Source organism: Grammomys surdaster, unplaced genomic scaffold (assembly GCF_004785775.1).
Source record: "Grammomys surdaster isolate TR1022 unplaced genomic scaffold, NIH_TR_1.0 172, whole genome shotgun sequence".
Classification (NCBI taxonomy): domain Eukaryota; kingdom Metazoa; phylum Chordata; class Mammalia; order Rodentia; family Muridae; genus Grammomys; species Grammomys surdaster.
The window spans coordinates 2,070,965-2,089,651 of NW_021604620.1; the positions used below are offsets into that span (position 1 = coordinate 2,070,965).

The 18,687-nt window shown below is 48.7% G+C and overlaps 1 protein-coding gene across 8 annotated transcripts in view; it reads right to left on the reverse strand.

Moving 5' to 3' along the window:
• The window catches only part of Trak1 (trafficking kinesin protein 1), a 163,999-nt gene that overhangs the window by 57,958 nt on the left and 87,354 nt on the right, over positions 1–18,687 (reverse strand). For 7 of the 8 annotated variants that reach the window (XM_028767303.1, XM_028767304.1, XM_028767306.1 and 4 more), the window contains one exon: positions 17,155–17,349. Coding sequence is in view for 2 of the 8 variants with exons in the window: in XM_028767300.1 (XP_028623133.1) it covers positions 17,155–17,349 (195 nt within the window). In the remaining 6 variants the exon portion in view is untranslated. Of the gene's footprint in view, positions 1–5,793; positions 6,162–17,154; positions 17,350–18,687 lie in introns of those variants that run through there. The other variant, XM_028767301.1, reaches the window with a different exon arrangement.

Here is an 18,687-nt window from a genome sequence, read left to right on the forward strand (position 1 = left end):
ATCCTAGTAAGCAAAAGTCAGAGCTGTGGTTCCTGGGGAGGCCAGGGAAGCTGGAAAGGGATACTGAGATGTTCTTGGAGCCCTGGGGTGTTGCTTTACCTGGACAGGAGTCCTACTTGGATATCAAGCCATTGGAACATCTGTTCCTTTAAGAACTTACTGAAGTAAAAGAACATGGCAACATCAGTGGCCAATCTTGCCTGGCTAGACACTAACAGGGAAAGGCTCAAGTAAGGTTAAAGTGTAGCTTTACCATCCTCCAAGATGTCCATAGTATCAGGCTGCTCATGGGTGGTCGCCAAGATGTCCAGGGTATCAGGCTGCTCAGGGATAGCCGCCTTCTCTTCATCCTGGCAGTCGTATTCAAAACATTCCTCTTCCCCTCCCAGGTCTCTCAGGGACATTGTTGAAGTCGCCCCAGATTTGAAACATTGTCCTAAGGGGCTGTCCTTGGGAGAGCCTTTGGCCACCTGCCCAGTGGAGCCATCGGGGCCCAAAGCGCACATGCTGGGCTCCAGCCAGGGTCCCAGACATGCCCTGGCTCGGTAGGAGTGGACGGGTGTGCACAGGGCCACCCGCCCAGCATCACTGAGAGAAGGAAGGGCAGGGTGGCACACAGGATCCTGGAGGCGGAGCACAGCAGGCAGAGCACCTGTTGGAATGGCAGTACCCTGCCAAAAGCCCTGGACACAGAGGGGAGCCAGTCAGGAAAGTACAGTGCCCTGAGCTGTGCTCTTGGCCTTTCTCCCCCTTGAGAAGAACAGGAATGGTAGCGTCCTGAAAGTTTCATAGCAACCGCAAAAGAAAACACCAGCCACGCCTCAAGCAGGTACACCTGTCTGTAGGAAGGCGCTGGGGTTGGTGCTGGAGAAGTTGCCTGGGCGAAGCATTGCTCAGCACTGCTCAGCACCGCTGAGCTGAGAGACTTCCTGTGGGTGTGCTTGTAGGAATCTGAGGAGACTGTGTGGAGCCAAGGACTGTGGGGACCTGGGGGCAGGAATCCTGACTTCTCACAAATGAAGAAGGATGTACAGGAAACCATCAACTGACTAAGTATCACCAACCCAGATCTTGGCGTAGCAAGAGGCATGGATTTTCCTCAGTACTCTGTGTTTTATAAACCCCACGTTCCCCTGCAAGCTGTGTCTACAAATCCAGAAAGATTTCTCTCACTGCTAGAACAAGACAAGAGAAAAATTGAACGCCTAATAGCTTACAATGGTGCCCCAAGGAAGAACCACAGTTTAAGCTGTACCTTGACAGCCATTCCCTGGATTGCTTGATTTTTGCCTGTCACAGATACCAACACAGGTGCTCCCAGCAGATTCTCTGTGAGGTGGCCCTGACCAAGCACCACAGCTGGAGCATCACAGCCTAGTCTGTGGTCCCCAGGCTCCAGCCTTCTCCCAGCTGCACGCAAATCTATACCTCCTGACTTCTTCTATCTCTCTGGCTGTTGGCCCACTGCTAAGTAGCCAGGAAGGGAGAACTGAGCAGCAAGATCATCGAAAGAGCTCTATGCAGGGCACAGGACTGGGTTTCACTCAGCTTGGAGGCTGAGGACTGGGGATTCTGCTTAGTTACCAGAGATAGTCTGCCACACGGAGCTGCTACCTTCATAAAGACTACTATAAAATCATGTAGGAGTGCCCAGCAGGAAGCCTCACAAGGATAAAGATTTTACTTAAAAATTCAAACCAGAGGCTGCTTATACTTCGGCTAAAATTCTCGAACGTCAAGATGATTGCTCCATTTTAACACATAAGATTGCGTTTGAAAGACAATGTTGCCGAAAATCACAGGCAGATTTCAAGATTAGAATTTCAAATTTTTTTGAAAAATTATGTATACAAAGTTTAAACAAAATGCTTCCAAGAGTCAGGTGTGGTACCACATGCCTGGATTCCAAGCACCAAGGAGTTCAGGGTCAGCCTGGGTTACACAGCAAGGTTGTATCTCAAACACACACACTCAGTCAGAAACATAGTTTAATCTTAAAAAACATTATCAAATCATGCTTATCATGCTTATTGATTAACTTTAAGAGATAGTGAGCCAGGGTATCGGGGCTTTTTCAGATGAAAAAACTGGTTGGTTACTCCAAACTGTGGGAAGGACGTATGGGATGCGGGGAACCTCCCCACCCAGAGCGTGACTCATCACCACGTATCGAGACGGCTGGATGTGTAGGATGCTATACACTTAAGATAAAGGACAACAAAGGCTAGTTTCACTCGTTCAGAGAAACGAGTTTCACTAGTTCAGAAAAGCGATTTCACCAATCAATGGTGAAAGATGAATTCTTTCGGTTTAAATTGAGGGTGTTTTTAACAATGCTGTCCAAGTCTCATGTCTACCTACACACATCTACACACACAGGCACACACACACACACACACACACACACTACTTATGATATCACCATTTAAAAATCTTTCCCCTAAGCCAGGCATGGCTCACATCAGTAACCCCAGCACTCAGCAGAGTGACACAGGAGGATTATTTCAAGTGGGCTCAAGCAAGACTGCACCTACAAAAAACAAAAACAAAACAAAAGTTCCTGTACTCTCCCTTATGAAAGTTCTTAAAGGCACTGTGCGCCTCCCCAGAACTAAGCAGTGGCTCTGCGCATTTCTCTGGACATAGCTGTATTTATAGAAAAGCTGTGTGAAAAGGAACCAAAATCCCAGCATCTTTTCATCCAGATTCCCCAGAGGCTAAGACTTGACACATGTGTCTTCCCCTCTCCACAGAGAGGTGCCGTCCTCTGGCCCTCCTTGGAGTGAACTGACAGGACTCATCCTCCTTTAGCCTGGGTTTGTTTCGTCAGTGCCGCTGCCATGCTCTGGTGTCCAGACCCCACTTGTTTGCACAGAGCACTGTCAGCCCATTATGGAGGGTCATTTCCTGGTGACCTCGCTTATGACATTTACACTGTAATCTTAGCCCTCTGAAGGCGGAGGCAGGAGAACCAGAAGATCAAGATCTTCCTTGACTACAAAGCAAGTTTAAGGCCAGCCTGGGCTACAGAGAACCTATACCCACCCCCACCCCCCAAAAAAAAAATTGCTACTAACAAAACTTTACCCAATGAAAGTAACTAACACTGTTTGGCTCAGCATTTAGACTGTGAATTCTGGATACACGTGGATGGATTCTGGAAAGGCTAACAATGCTGTGAGTGCTGTTGGAGGGGCTACAAATTACTCTAAGGCCTTGAACAATGAGCCTCTTCTGACTCTTATGATTAGCTCCTGCCCTGAGACCCTTCCCCACGTCCTTTAACGTCTCACTCTGCGTGATCGAGCAAGGCCCACACATCTGAAGCTGAGGTGGTAGATGGACCCAGTCACTCAGCTACTCAGGGAGACCTCAGGGGAGGCTCTCCTGGCAATTGAAGATGAGGAGCTGATTCCTAACATCACCTTGTAGAGCGGGGTTGGGGGTGGGGGAGTGGGAGTCGGGGGTTTGGCCCTCACTGCCCTGAGTTGCATATACCTGTATTCAGTGCAACTAACTGTCCATCGCTATGCAGAGTCAGGACCTCTGGCATAAATGATGACTTCGTTTCTTTTCAAAACACTTGACTCACCTTTTGCTATTATCATGGAAAGTTCCTTTAAGCTTCCCTCAGTATTGATTCAAAGGGCAGCTGATAAGGACAGAAAAGCAAGTGTCTAATGATTTGCTGTTTGAGAGATCCACATAACCAAAGGAAATGTTATTTCCAGGCTAACCTGCCTAAAGCCAGGAAGAACCCAAGTAGAAACTGCAGAGGAGGGGGAGATGGCTCAGTGAGGAAAAGGACTCGCTCTGTAACTCTGGCAACCTGAATCCAATCCCCAGGAGCTACGCCATGGTGGTAGGAGAACCAGATCCACAAAGCTGCCCTCTGACTTCCACAAGGGCACGGTGGCCAATGCGTACCCATACACAAACAAGAAGGAAGAAAAATGCTACCTGGAAACAAGCATTTGTGGGGTACCTACACAGGCCGTTTCTAGGCCCCAGATCCTGTTAGCCTGTTTTGCTATTTAGAACCTGCCACTTGTCCCAGTACCAAAGGTGAAAAGGTTGAAGATCTCGCTCTCCATGTACTCTTATGGCAATGGCAATCAATATCAATTGGCAATCAATCCTGGGGCGATGAGCCATCCCCTCTTCTATTTCCCTTGCTCTTGGAAAGGACCCATGAGGATGCCTAGAGCCAAGTGACTCCTCTGAGAATGTGAGGTAAGAGCATCCTGGTGTTCGCCAGATAAGAACAGGTCTCCTGTGCCTCTCCAGGCTGGCACTGAGCCACCGGCTTCATGAGAATCGGACAGCACACGGGGTCCAGACACTGCGCTCTCCTCCCCCACGCCTAGGATGACGGTTCTCGGACATACCCAACTCACCCACTGGAAGCAAGTTCTCTAAACCAATGAGATGCTGGGAATGAAATGAAATGCTTTCTTAGGAGTCATAGAGCATCCAGTGGCCCACCAACCACCAAGGAAGCCAGAAGAGGTCAGCAGTGGCTCCTGAAAAGCAGAACCCATTACTACCTCTTACAGCATCGTAGCAGGATGGAAACTTGATTCAAAACGTTATACAGCCGGAAAAAGATTGCATTCATCCTTCCCCTCAAGTCTACGGGCACACCCCACTCTCCTCCTCGTCACCCAGAATCTCTGAAGATCAGACAAACCCATGTGCCAGCACTATGTCCTGCCAGCGGCCAGGGTAAAGTTTCTCTATGCCTCTTAAGAGCATGTCCCAAGAAAACCTCTCGGCCTCCCTTGTGGCAGCCAAATGTTTGAAGACAAGGAGATAGCCCCATGGCTCTTTACTAACTAGGCCAGCCTCTGGCCTGTTACATCACACAGATCTTCAAACGTAGTCACGCCTGGAGCAATCAGAAACTTCTGAGTCAATTAATAAGCACTCACCTTACCTATCAACGAGCGTGAGGGGAGCTGAGAGGACTTCACCGCTGAAGAACACACTTCCAAAAGCAGACATTTAATTGTGCCCCTTTTTGGTTAAAAGCTGACGACTTAAGGGTCACTTGCAAAGAGCAACTAAGGACAGCAGAGGACTACAGCCCACAGTACCACCTCCCAACAAAGTCCTTCCTCGGCAATCCCTTCCAGAATACCTCGACACTGTCCTCCCTGGACTTGAAACCTGCTGACACCAGTCCAACCACACACCTCAGCCACCAAGCAGCAGCCTCACAAGTGAGCCACACCCTCATCACAAACCTGGATGGTCCCATCCATCATCACCTGGGCCCCATCTAAGCTGGACGCAGCCAGCAAAATTCATTTGAATCACTCGCTGCTGAGGAAGCCATTTCTGCCTTCCCCAGGCTCCTTGAGCCCCCCAGCCCCAAGGTCTGAGCTCAGTAAAGGGCAGATTCTTCTAGGCCTTCCTATTGCTGACCTCCTGAATGCAGGCTTCCAGCCTCTAGTACTGTAAGCAGAGCACAGAGGACACACACACACACACACACACACACACACAAAGATTCAGTCCTACAGAAGTCCCATGCTTGCAAGCCCAAACCCAGCATATCAAAAGCCATCTATCTCCCCATTCTAAGCAAATGACTATGCATGGCAAGAGTCACCCTCTGTCAAGAGCCCTGCCCACCTGCCATCCCCTCTGTCATGCTTGCCTTGCCAGTCTGGTGATGCCAGTTCCTGTGCTCCCATCTCTCCAGGGAGGACTGAACCCCACCACCACCACCACATCCCCAGAGATACAATGTCACCGCTCATGCCGCTCTCCCAAAGAGGCCTTAATTACCGTCTGAGCATTCTTCATAATACCAGTCCAGTTCATAATAATCCGTGTCAGTGAATCTCTGCATAGTCAGTATTCTTGCAGAGGAAGGAACGGACTTCACGGCGCCATGAATTGTCAAGTCAAACGCTGCCATGCCTCCCGGCCCTTCCAGAACACCCGGCAGAAGAGCATCCCCAAACACTGCAGAATTTGGCTGTGCATTCTTATGGATAGTCCGGAGCCAGGATGGGCGAGGGGGCAGAGAAAAGGATGACTCTACAGGGGTGGGGGGGTGGGGAAGTGGAGGCAGAGGAAAGGACGGCTGTTTGCGGAGCACTGAGAGACCCCGCAGGGCCGGCTGTTACAGCGCACTGGACAGCATCCCTGAAAGGGAGTAGCTCGAATCATCCTATCCAGACGCCCCGAGGGTGACGTCAGAGCCACACACCACCACCCGCCGGCTCGCTCAAGCCTCGCCCCCTAATCGCTGCTCAGCTTTCAATCTAACTGTTCCCATAGAAACTGGCCAGCTCTGAAAAAATGATACAGAGATGAAGGAAATGTCTTCCAAGGATGCTGAGAGCAGAGGTGCCGTGCAGGGAGAAGGCAGGATATGGGCGTGGCTTAGAGGCACCACCCCCTCTCTCACGTGAAAGGCCTGGTTCCTGTTCCTAAGCCTGGGTCACTTCAGAAAGTTTTTTTTTTCCCCTGCATCTAAAAACAGTGACCTTTTAAAATTTGCAAGAGACTGGTTTTTTTGGTTTTCTTTCCTTAATTTAAAACATTTAATGGCCCTTCCTGATGTTTTTCTTAATTCTAAAACTTAAAATCACCAGTTAAAGGAAACTGAATGAATGACCCAGAAAACATTTTCACTCACATTCCGTACTATTTATGTTTGGGTCTTTATTCAAACTTCTCGAAAAGTAGCAACATACAAATTGAGAGGAATGTCGACCTAAAGGGCCCTGTGTCATATTATGTCATTTAATTTACTGTTCCTTAGGTGTGTGATCAAGAACAACTAGCTACCAAGAGGCAGAGGCCTCCGGGGATGGAGTTGAAGAGTGCCGCTCTGAGAGTACTTACAAAAGCACAAGGAATCCATTAAAACAAAACAAAGCAAACAAATAAACAAAACAGTGAATGGGCTTAATTCTAAGTGTTTGGCATGCTTAAAATGTTTCATTTTAAAACTGAAACACTGGACAACAGGACAAAGCCAGTTAGACTTACTGTAGGTTTAAACTCCAGCCCAGAATCTTGTTAGCCCCTCCCTCCAGCACTCAGAGTTAGAGAATTCTTTATAGAAGACTAGCATTCCAGAACATTCTGCAGCACCCTGACTTTAATGTACTAGATGCCAGTAGCTCCATCCTCTGGCCTCCAAATGTGACCATCAAAAAATTACTTCCCACAACAACAACAAATGCTTTTGCATGGAAATTCTGAAATCGTAAATATATATTTTAATATCTTCAGGGGACCCTACTTCCCAAAATAAGGCAGAGAAAGAGTAGGCACCCAATGTGGATATCTGAATCCTAGGAACATAAAGTTCCAGACAACCAGTGTCAACTTCTGGCCTTCACATGAATGCATTCATATATGTATGTGCACCTATCATGTGTGCAAACACGCACTAACATGCATGCATGTACCACATACACATGCACGCACCACACACACACACAAACACACATACACACAGAGAAAGACAGAGAGAGAGAGAGAGAGAGAGAGAGCACAGAGAGAGAGAGAAAGAGAGAGAGAGAGAGAGAGAGAGAGAGAGAGAGAGACGGTGAAAGTGGGAGCAGGGAGGGAAGGAGGGAGTGAGGCCTGGCAAGGATGCCTCTCTCCAATGGCAGTAGCAGTGTATGGCACTTCAGTACCCATGTTGGGATAAGGGAAAACACAGGGTCCCTGCAGAGCTGGGAGCATGGAAGGATCATGACAATCTACAAGGCCAGGCTCTGAGGATGCAAAGGCCAAGGCATCTCGCATGAAAAGAGGATGGACAAAAAGCCAGCTTAGAAGAGCTGGACCGGCCGGGCAGTGGTGGCGCACGCCTTTAATCCTAGCACTTGGGAGGCAGAGACAGGCAGATTTCTGAGTTCGAGGCCAGCCTGGTCTACAGAGTGAGTTCCAGGACAGCCAGTACTATACAGAGAAACCCTGTCTCGAAAAACCAAAAAGAAAAAAAAAAAAGAAGAGCTGGACCGAGTTGTGACAATTTAAGGGTTGTACAGAAAATACAGTTAATTATACCTAAAAGGAACAGGTGGTGTGTTCGAAAGCCATGATGCCACAGTGAATATCCAAAGAAAGGCAGGCAGGGAACGCGCCAACTCACACACACAGGGCGGAGACTAGCAGGGAGCTATTTTAATCTGCTTCAGGAAGCCAGGTAGGTGTGCATCGCTGCTCTGTTCCTGCCACCCAACCTTCTGAAAGCATTGTTCGATGTCTCTCTGCGTAGGGTGGCTACGACTACACCAGCCGGATGTGGATGGGCACACGGGTACCAAGAACAGAAAAGCTTGGTGTTGTGGGCGTAAATCACACCCAGACAGGAGGGCCAGACCCAGGGCAAGAAGATGGATTACCCAGAAGGCTCCAGAGGAGAACAGAATGCCCTACTTGGGGGTTGCATGAGGTGAATTCTTAAGGTCAAAATATAGTAGACTCTGTTAACAGTCGCAGCAAGACACTGATAGACCTTGTTGTATGTGGATTCCAGGACGGGGTATCTTGAGGTTGGGAGAATGGTTTATGCCAAGACATCTAGGTGCAAACTCTGTGTCACTTCAGAGAACACCAGATTGAGGGTTGAAGACCCATCTGAAGATTTACCTCCTGGCCCAACAAGACATCTTAGTGAGTAAAAGCACCTGCCACTTAGCCTGGCAGCCAATTTTAATCAGTGGGACACACACGGTGGAGGGAGAGAGATGGTTCCTTCCTTCAGGTGGCACGCACCCGTGCACCCAGACCCAGAAAGAGAAAATGTAATTTAAAAGGGAAAAAAAAATATTTACCACCAGAAGCTATGGGCCTAAATTAAATGTGCAAGGTGGCACGATCCTAAATTAAAGGAGATCAAATCCAATGGCTGGTTCGTTAAAGAGAAAGTGGCAAGTCACAGGAGGACAGACTGGAGCACTATCCCCAAGCCTAGGAGTCATGGGAGCAGGGGAAAGCCCTGAGGTCTCCCTCAGAGCACCCTGAAGGAACAAACATGGCCCCCTGGACTCTGGGCTCCTGACCTTCAGGACTGGAACTGAACCCACGTCTGCTGCTCTATGTCACTGCTGTGTGGCCATCTGTGCAGAGCACTGGAGAGCGAAGGTAACTTCTAGGGAATAGCAACTTCTTCAACAGCAAAAAGACTCCTGGGGCAGGGGGATGCTGGGGCGATAGTTCAGTCTGTGAAGTCCTTACTGAGCAAATACAAGGACCCATATTTGATCCCCATAACCTGCGTTTAAAAAGCAGGGTGAGTGAGCTTGAGAGAGGCTCCCAGAGAATCTGGGTTCAATTCCCTGCACTTACATGATGGCTCACACTTGTCTGTAAGTCCAGTTCCGGGGGATCTGATGACCTCTTCTGGCCTCTACAGGTGCCAAGCATTCACAAGGCACACAGACATACATGCAAGTACAACAACCAGACACATAAAATAATTTTTATAAGCCATGTATGGTGGCCTGCTCTTGTTACCTAGTCCCAGGGAGAAGGAAGTAAGCAGGTCCCTGGGGCTCGCTGCTCAGCCAGCCTACTATATAGAGTGAGTTCCAGGTCAAATGAGAGACCATGTCTCAAACAAAACCATGAACAGAGCCTGAGGAAGGGTGGCTGAAGCTGTCTTCTTAGCTCCCCGCCATACACGCAGATGTAGCAACACATATGTAAACACATATATAACATACACATAAACACACCTATGCACAGACAGGAAACATGCTTAAACTGGAGCCCTGCTACAGATCTTAAGCCCGATCTGAAACACATCCCCAGCCCTCAGAAAGCACCGCCACCTTTGCCCACAAGGCTGGAGGCAGAAGAGAGGGAGGGCCTGGCTAGAGAGCGGGCTTGCCATCACTCGGCATGACGTTCCAGCTTTTTCTTTCCAATCTTCGCTGCTGAGACTGTCAGTGCCAGCCAGTGAGAGCTCATGACAGCAGGCAGTCTGCAAGGAACAGCTTGATGCCAACTGTCCCTTCTTACTCCAGGCACAGGCGGCCCCACCACCGGGGAAGGCAAGGGTGGAAGCTGCCATTCATTAGAGGACCTGCAAGCAAAGAGAATGCCTGGGTCTGTGGCAGCTGTCATCAGTATCAACACCCTCGCTGGAAGGGCAGGGAGAGGATGTATCTTGGCATCGGTAAGAAGCCTGAACAAACCTGAGGTCACCACCTGTCAGCACAGAAGGTCTGAGGGGGGTTGGGGGGAGAGAGTCTCAGGCTCATGACCAGCATGGTACACAGATGACACCACCACTTCAGAACCACGGGCTCAAAAAAAAAAAAAAGTCCCTTAATTCTGCTCCTGCACAAACCCTGCCAAGCAGCGGCAGCCTGTGAGGAGAGTGAGTGAGAGCTGAGCTGTCACGTCAGTTTCCTGCCCGAGCTGGGTCCAGTTCTGTCTCAAACTTGCTGAATTAACTAACACAAGAAGAAAACAATCTGTACAGAACAGCTTGCCAACTGTGTTGTTCTTGAGCAGAAAACAATAATGTTGGAATCTGGTTTGATCAAAAAACGGTAAAAGATGCCAGATAACAGACATGGGACTTCGAGCATGCAATGCTCTCCAGAATCCCGGCCCAAGGGGCCCAGGGGCAGCCAGGCACTCTCACTTGTTCCTCCCTGAGAGAAAGCTCCACTCCTCCAGCACCAGTGCCCAGACCCGCAGCTGGGTGTGGCCGCCATAACTTTGAGTGGTTCACTCGTGGAATGAGATGGCAGCCTGGCCACACTACTCTCATTTTCAATTCCCACAGACGTCTGAGCCAGCTAATATGGAGGAACACGGGTCCAGGAAGAGGCCTTGCTGATAAGAGGAGTTTGCAAGGCCTCTTCACTGACCCCCCACAAGGTGTGTGTGCATGTGCACTTGTGAGTACACACACCCCAGTGCACACAGACTCTTGGATAATTGTACACACTCACACACATCCTGAAACGACTGGTTACATTCCCAGACTTACCTTTACCTCTCCCAGAGCAGCCCTCCTGGAGAATGGTTGATCACCTGGACAAACAACAGTAAAGGAAAAGATTCCCTTCCTCTGATACCTTGTAAGACTTCTGAAAACCCCAAATCTGGTGACTGGGGGCAAACTGCTTATATATGCCAAGCTGCTGGGTCTGATACCCAGAAGCAGGAGGGTCTGGTGGTGGAAGAAGAGGAAGAAATCCTAGGCTTTAATCAAGCAATGTGCTAAACAAAAACAAACAAACAAACAAAGCACATTCAGCTTTTCAAAAAGATAAGAGCCTGTCAGGAGACGAGAAAAAGTCTATGTACGAAATGCATGTTTGAACTGGGCATGGCGTACAGGCCTGGGATCCCAGCATGGAGGTGGGAAGACCAGAGTACAGGGCCAGCCTACACTACAGTGAGTTCAAGGAGCAGACGGGTTCTGAAGAGGCAGAGCCGGTATGGGAGGAGAGACGGATGGTGGATGAGGAGGAGCATGGGGAGGAAGAAGAAGGGAGAGGAGGAGAGAGATGGGGGAGGAGGAAGACAAGAAAAGGAGGGGAGGGGCCACTGTTGCAAACAATTTAATTGTACAATAGGTTAAACTCTCAATGGGAATACCTTGAATAAGGCTCTTCATATTTAACTACTACCCTGGTACCCTCCGCAGTAAGAGCTCTCTGGATACAGAGGCTCCTCACAGTATGTGAGATCAGCCGGAGGGGTGGGGAGAACTGGAATGGAAGAGCACAGCAGACCTTGTGTTCCCACAACCAGCCAACACAGGGCCAGATGCTGCCTGTACCTCTGTCAGGAGAGCTGAAGCTGACAGGACCTGTTCCAAGGTACTCTCTACTGAAAGAGTGTGGCAGTACAGTCAAGGTGTGGGGGTGGGAACCCTCATGGAGGAAAGAACGCTGTCCCAGAGGGGAGCTCACCGTCCTCACTACCCTCAGCAGGAGCCTGCACATGCCACAGTCCTGGGGTAGGATGTGAAGATGATTTAAACAATAGAGATGTTCCCACCTTCTTAGTCAGAATGTCTCAGGCAAGAACTCTGGTGCTGGAAGGAAAGCCTACCTCACCCTGCACACACTGGACGGCTAGATTACCCCCACCCTGCACACACTGGACGGCTGGATTACCCCCACCCTGCACACACTGGATGGCTGGATTACCCCCACCCTGCACACACTGGACGGCTGGATTACCCCCACCCTGCACACACTGGATGGCTGGATTACCTCCACTCTGCACACACTGGACGGCTGGATTACCCCCACCCTGCACACACTGGACGGCTGGATTACTATACACTGAAAGCAAAGGCTGAGGTGACATTCCAAAACCTGTTTGCTTCAGGGCCTGCTCTTTTCCAGATAACCTCTGAGGTGGGGTTGTCAGCAGATCTGGGTGTGACATAGATCACCTTCTTGATCAGTTTATGTCAAGCAGAAGAGGCCGGGGAAGAAGGACCAACAGGAGCATGGCCACCTAAGAACAAACATGGTGACCTTGCTGCTTGGTATCCGCTGAGTGTCACATGACCCGTCTACTGCACACAGGTCACCATCAGACCACCTGAGGCAGCTGGATGTCACACAGCATAAAGCTGTTTCAGGCTATGCACCACATATTGTGTGAGCCATGGAGAATGAATTCTCTGAATGAATGAAGTGACTCTGGAAAGGTTGGTATGGAAGGAGGTCTGACATAGAAAGGAAGATGGCGAAGTGTTCCCTCTCAGCCAGGCAGATGAGGGCCAGGATCAGAGGCAGAGCCTGGCTGTCCACCGGGGATGAGGGTGGGGTCTTACACCCCCAAAGAGGATAGCTAGGATGTACCTACTCTGGTTTTACAATGAGATACAACTCCCCCTTCTGGTTTCTCACCTTAGGGAGCCCTGTACCCTCAATTCCACCAGCAACAGTAGACACCGCCCTACACAATGCCCACAGTGGACCTAGAAGAGAGCCAGTGGACAATGTCTTCTCAGCCACCCACAGTGGCCTGACACTGGTGAGTCACTGTGCTGAGTCATGTGTTTCCAGGTTACAGATATGTAAACAGATACACAAAACCCAAACAGGGCCGGGATGACAGCACGGTGGATATAACCTGTCTGCTGTACAAACAGGACGATCTAGAGATCAATCCCTGGGATGCACTAAAGGAGCTAGGCGTGCTGGCGTGCACCTGTGAACCCAGCTCTGGTTCTTAGGGGTCCCTGACCAGCCAGTTCAAGCTGAGTCACTGATCTTCAAGTCCCGTGAGAGAGCCTGTCTCAAAACGTAAGGTGAGACAGCATGGTGGCAAACATCTCTAATGCTAGCACTTCAGAGGCAGGTGAAGCTCTGAGTTCCAGGCCAGCCAGGGATACGTAGTGAGACCCTATCTCAGAAACAACAACAACAAAAAAACACCAACAAACATACATTGGAGATGGATAGAAGACAGTGCCATCCTCTGGCCTCTGTGTGCACATACGTATATGAGCACACATATAAAACACACACACACACACACACATAAGAAGCAGGGCCACTCATGGGGATGCACACTTTCAATCTCAAGACTCAGGAAGCAGAGGCAGATGGATCTTTCTGAGTTCTAGGCCAGCCAGGACTACACAGTGAAACCCTGTCTTGAGAATAAACAAACAACAAATAAAAAAAGAAATAAAAACCCAGGACACCAGGCACAGAGCAGGGCTTGCCCTCCACACACCACCTGCACTTCTAGCCCTGCAAACAGCAAGAGCTGTGTCCTGCAGTTCTGAAACCCAAGGCAAACCAAAGCAGCTGACATAAGAGCTGCTTAGGTCCACCCCGCTAAAACAGTGCCCAGTGTCTGTCCCCAGTGACGGGCAGAGGCAGGTTTTACAGTGCTTAGCCCTGCCATGCGGCACCTAAACATCCCTGACCTGCACTGGTAACAAAGTTGCATGTCCTGAGGCTGACACCCAGCCTAGTCTTCCAGTCTGACCACAGAAAACCGTGTTAAACTTCTGTTGGAAGTTAATGAAAATAACTGAACTCATAAAACTCTTTACAGACCATTTAGGGGCGGGGATATGTCCCAGAACTTCAGTTTAAGTCTTTAATTTCAAAGTCAATATCTGGTTTGTTCAATTAACTGATAAGTTCCTTTTTGTTTTAAAAAAATTCTGTGTTTGTGTCTACGTGGGTGTATGCACATGTGAGTGCAATGTTCACAGAGTCCAGAAGAGGGCGTCCGCTCCTGTGGCTGCTGAGGAATGAACTCGGGTCCTCTGCAAGAGACGTAAACGTTCTTAACTGCTGAGCCATCTCTCCAGCTCCAATCAGTAGACAGTAACAAAGAGCCACCCGGCTGTAAGCACAGAATTCACAGAAGGGAAATAACATACAAGAAGACTTGGATGTACCCAACCTTAACCACCTTTAAATGCTCAACCCAGCTCCTCCGGTTGTAGCTTACACCATGGTACCCACCGGTGATTCTAACAGGGCTTCTTTGCGTTTTCTTAGACATATAACTGAAAACAAATAACACACCCCTGGTTGAGTCTCCTGATAAAGAGACTTAGGAACTGGTGCTAGATCAAAGCAGTGTTGCCTGCCTGGAGATGTTTTATAGGGATGTTAAGAGTCACTTCTGCGGCCATCCTGTAAAATGGTCTGGTGCTGCCATGAACGACACGGCAATTATGCTGCGCATGCGCATGTCCGTGGCCAATCGGTGTGTGTGAGAAGGAACCAGGAGCCGCCCATGTCTAATTACACTGCGCATGCGCATGTCCGTGGCCAATCGGTGTGTGTGGGAAGGAATCAGGAGCCTCCTACAGCAGAGACAACAGTGGGGCTCCATCAGAAAAACAAGCCCCATGACAGCCTTTCTCACAAATGATTGTTTCAAATTATACTGTGGACTTCCAAAGTAGGAAAACACGGAACCTACAAGACAAGTGACTTGGCTTTCCATGCACAATCCCACACTCACTCCTTACTGGTGCAGACACCCTAGCTTAACAAAACTGACTCACGAAGAACTTCGGACCCACTATGAGGCTCGCCAGATACTCTAGACATGGATTATTCTATTTTCGTCATCAACACAGCCTATCAGGAAAGCTCATAGAAGATACACTCAACAGGCCAATTCAAACAGAATTCCTTCTTACTAGTATCCAATACAGCGAGCCTGAGAATTGCCCCGCACACACCCTAAAGCACAGTCTCATAGCTGCAATTTGTTTTATTATAAATCATCTCGGAAGTTGGAAAGACTGGTTTATGCTAGTGAACTGGTTTCTAGCTGCAGAAAGCTCAGGGGTGTACCGCAAGCTGGTTCTCAGTGACACTGCTGTCAGGGAAGCAGGGCTGGTATGCGTCTTTAAAAGGGGTAGTGTGATGACATATGAATATGCAAACGAGAAATACGCAGCTATGTAAGTGACAGAGAGGATATTAATTTTGTCTTAAGTGTGTACATGAGTGCAGTGCCCACAGATGCCAGAAGGGGGCGTAAGATTCCCCAACGCTAGAGTTACAGATAGATGTGAGCTACCCAACGTGGGTGCTGGGAACAGAACTCCAGTCCCCTAGAAGAACAGCAATCTCTCTAACCTGCTCAGCCATCTCTCCAGCCCCAGAGCGTGTGACTCTCTAAAGAACAGAACTACAGAGATGGAGGTCACTCAGTGGCAGAGCACTTGCCTAGCATGTTTGAGATCCTGGATTCAGTCTAACTGTGGGAGAAAAAATAACGCAATGTGTGTTGCCTGGTGTGGTGGTGCCCCCCCCCTGTAATCTCAGCATTTGGGAAGCTGAGGCAGGAGGATCAGTATGAATTTGAAGCTGGCCTAGACTATATAGAAAATTCCAATCTTCTTGGGCTACCTAGTGAGACTCTGTCCAAATAAATAAATAAATAAATAAATAAATAAATAAAATTATATATATACACATTATTTTAAAAAGTCATCCCTTTTAAGGACTGAGCCCATTACAAATTGTTAGAATACTTGTCTAACATGTACAAGACCCTTGGTTCAAATCCCAGCATTCAAAGAATAAAAGAGGAGAAAGAAGGAATGAAAAGCAGCTGTCATTTGAATAAACATTAGTAACAGTAAATATTAATGTTTAAATCTTTCTCTTGTCAGCAGGGCACACAGCACTCCCACGCCCTTCCTCCTCGCCTCCAGGCTTCCCTAAGTAGAAGCTCACCTGACAGGAAGCAGCTCTGCCACCTAGAGGTTTAACTCTGTACTGCTGTACTACTCTGTTCCAGCTTAACCAGCTTCCACACAGTGAGGTTTTGCTACACTGATGGAAGCTGCCTAGATTTCCTTACTGTTGGCATCAGAAGCTGTCTACAGCCTCCGAATCCAGCAATGACGTTACTCCAGGCATCTGTTGCCATGGCGACCGCCACACATTTCCCAGTGTACACTTGAGCGCCACCTCACCTGTGCTGCCTCACCTGTGCACAGTGGTGCACATGATTACTTCACAGCCCGAATAAAAGGCAGAGACCCCAAACCCCTTGCCCTTTCTTCTTCTTTGCCCCCTTCATCCTCTTCTCTTCCCCGCTTTCTCCTAATAAACCTCTTCACGTGGAGCTGTGCTGACCTGATGTGATCTGTCTGGATATTAGCTGCCCTCTAACACAACACTTAGAATATTTGTTTTAAATGCAAACAGATTCACTCTTAATGGGGGTTTATAGGGGAAACGACGGGGCTGGAGAGATGGCTCAGTAGTTAAGAGCACTAGCTGCACTTATAGAAGACACAGGTTGAATTCCCAGCACCCACACAGTGGCTCACAACCATCTGTAACTCCAGTTCTAGAGCATCCAACTCCCTCTCTGGCCTTCTCAGGCACTGCATGTAACATGATGTGCATATAAAATAATACCCAATAAATACAACAAGTTATTATTTTTCTAAACTGGAAAAGAAGGTATATGAGAATAACTTGAAGTTATTCTGCATGTTTCAAATGAAAATGCTTGGTCCCCAATACTCACGCAGACCAAGAAGACTCCTAAGGCCATATTTCTCTTGGCCACCCTTCCACACACACAAAGACTCACGATAGACCTGATGGGAGGTGGGGGGGTGGGGGAGGTGAGGGCAACAAGGAAGTACTTGGCATCACACTGCTGTGCCCACAGATGGAACCAGCTACTTACGGAAGTACTTCAGCGTCTCTTCGATCTGCTCGGTTGTGAGGTCGATGTTGGCATCTGGGGAGATGAGGGGCGTATGCAGCCAGTCATCGTGGTCGTAACCATAGATGGTGTCCGCTCTTAGCTTGTAATGGGGCAGCTGCTCCTCCAGCAGGCTAATGATCTCAACTTCTGGAAGGTTGGTGCTGTTGCACACGTCTGGAGAGGAGAAGACTGAGTGAGAACCCACCCTGACCATCACCTCCAAGAGCTAAGCTTGAGGCCTATCCCTTGTCACTCAGCTGTAGCATGCCAAATCCAGGCAAGGACACATCCATCAGGGGTCTTTACTAATTTGAACTCTCGAGTCATAGAATTACTGAGGTGGGAGATGTCTAACAGGTACAGCAGCAAAGGTAGGTACCAAATATATATCTTAGAACATTGTACGGCCAAGTATGGCGTCTCCATTAGGGTCACTACTGCTGTGACGAAATACCATGACCCAAAGCAAGCTGAGGAGGAAAGGGTTTATTTCCCTCACAGTTCCATGCAACAGTTCATCATCAAAAGCAGTGAGGGCAGGAACTCAAGCAGGGTGGGAACCTGAAGTCAGAAGCTGATGCAGAGGCCACGGAAGGGGGGGGGGGCTGCTTACTGGCTTGTTCCCCATGGCTTGCTCAGCTCACTTTCTTACAGAGTCCAGGACCACCAGCCCAGAGCTAGCACTGCCCACAGTGAACCGTCCCCCAAACAATCACTAATTAAGAAAATACTCTACAGGTCTGTCTACAGCCCAGTCATATGGGGGCATTTCATTAATTGAGGTTCCCTCCTCTTAGATCATTTTAGCTGTATCAAATTAACATAGACCTAGCCGGTACATACGTACGGCCACTGTGATCAACAACCATTAAGTAAACATTCCAAATAACCAGTACTGAGGATTTTGAAAAAGCACAACACTGTGAAATAAATGGCACGTGCTTAAAGTGACGGATAAACCAGTGGTGTGACTGGGTCACTGTACGGTATATACATGTACTGAACTGTGACACCGTACTCCATAAACATGTAAATTATCATGAGTCCACCAAGACTAGTATTTTAAGCTTAGAACTCTGCATGCTGACTGCAACGACCTCCCCGTAGTAGCGCCTCCTGTTGAGCGCCTACTATCTGGGAAGGGAAACCAACTTTCATCTTCCAAGTCCTTCACCCTCTCTTCTCTCAGTCAGTTACTCTGGAGCCGACCCAGTTACCATTTAACCAAGGTATCCAATTGCTTCAGCCATCCCTCACCTAGAATCTAGCCTGCATTCAATTTATTGATCCATCCATCCATCCATCCATCCATCCTTCTATCCATCATTCTATCCATCTACCCTTCTTTTCATTCGTCCATCTGTCCTTCCTCCCTTCCATTCATCCATCTATTCTTCTATCTAACCACCCATCCATCTATGCACCCACCCATTCATCCACCCATCCATCTATGCGCTCATCCATTCATCCACCCATTCATCCATCCATCTATGCACTCATCCATTCATCCAC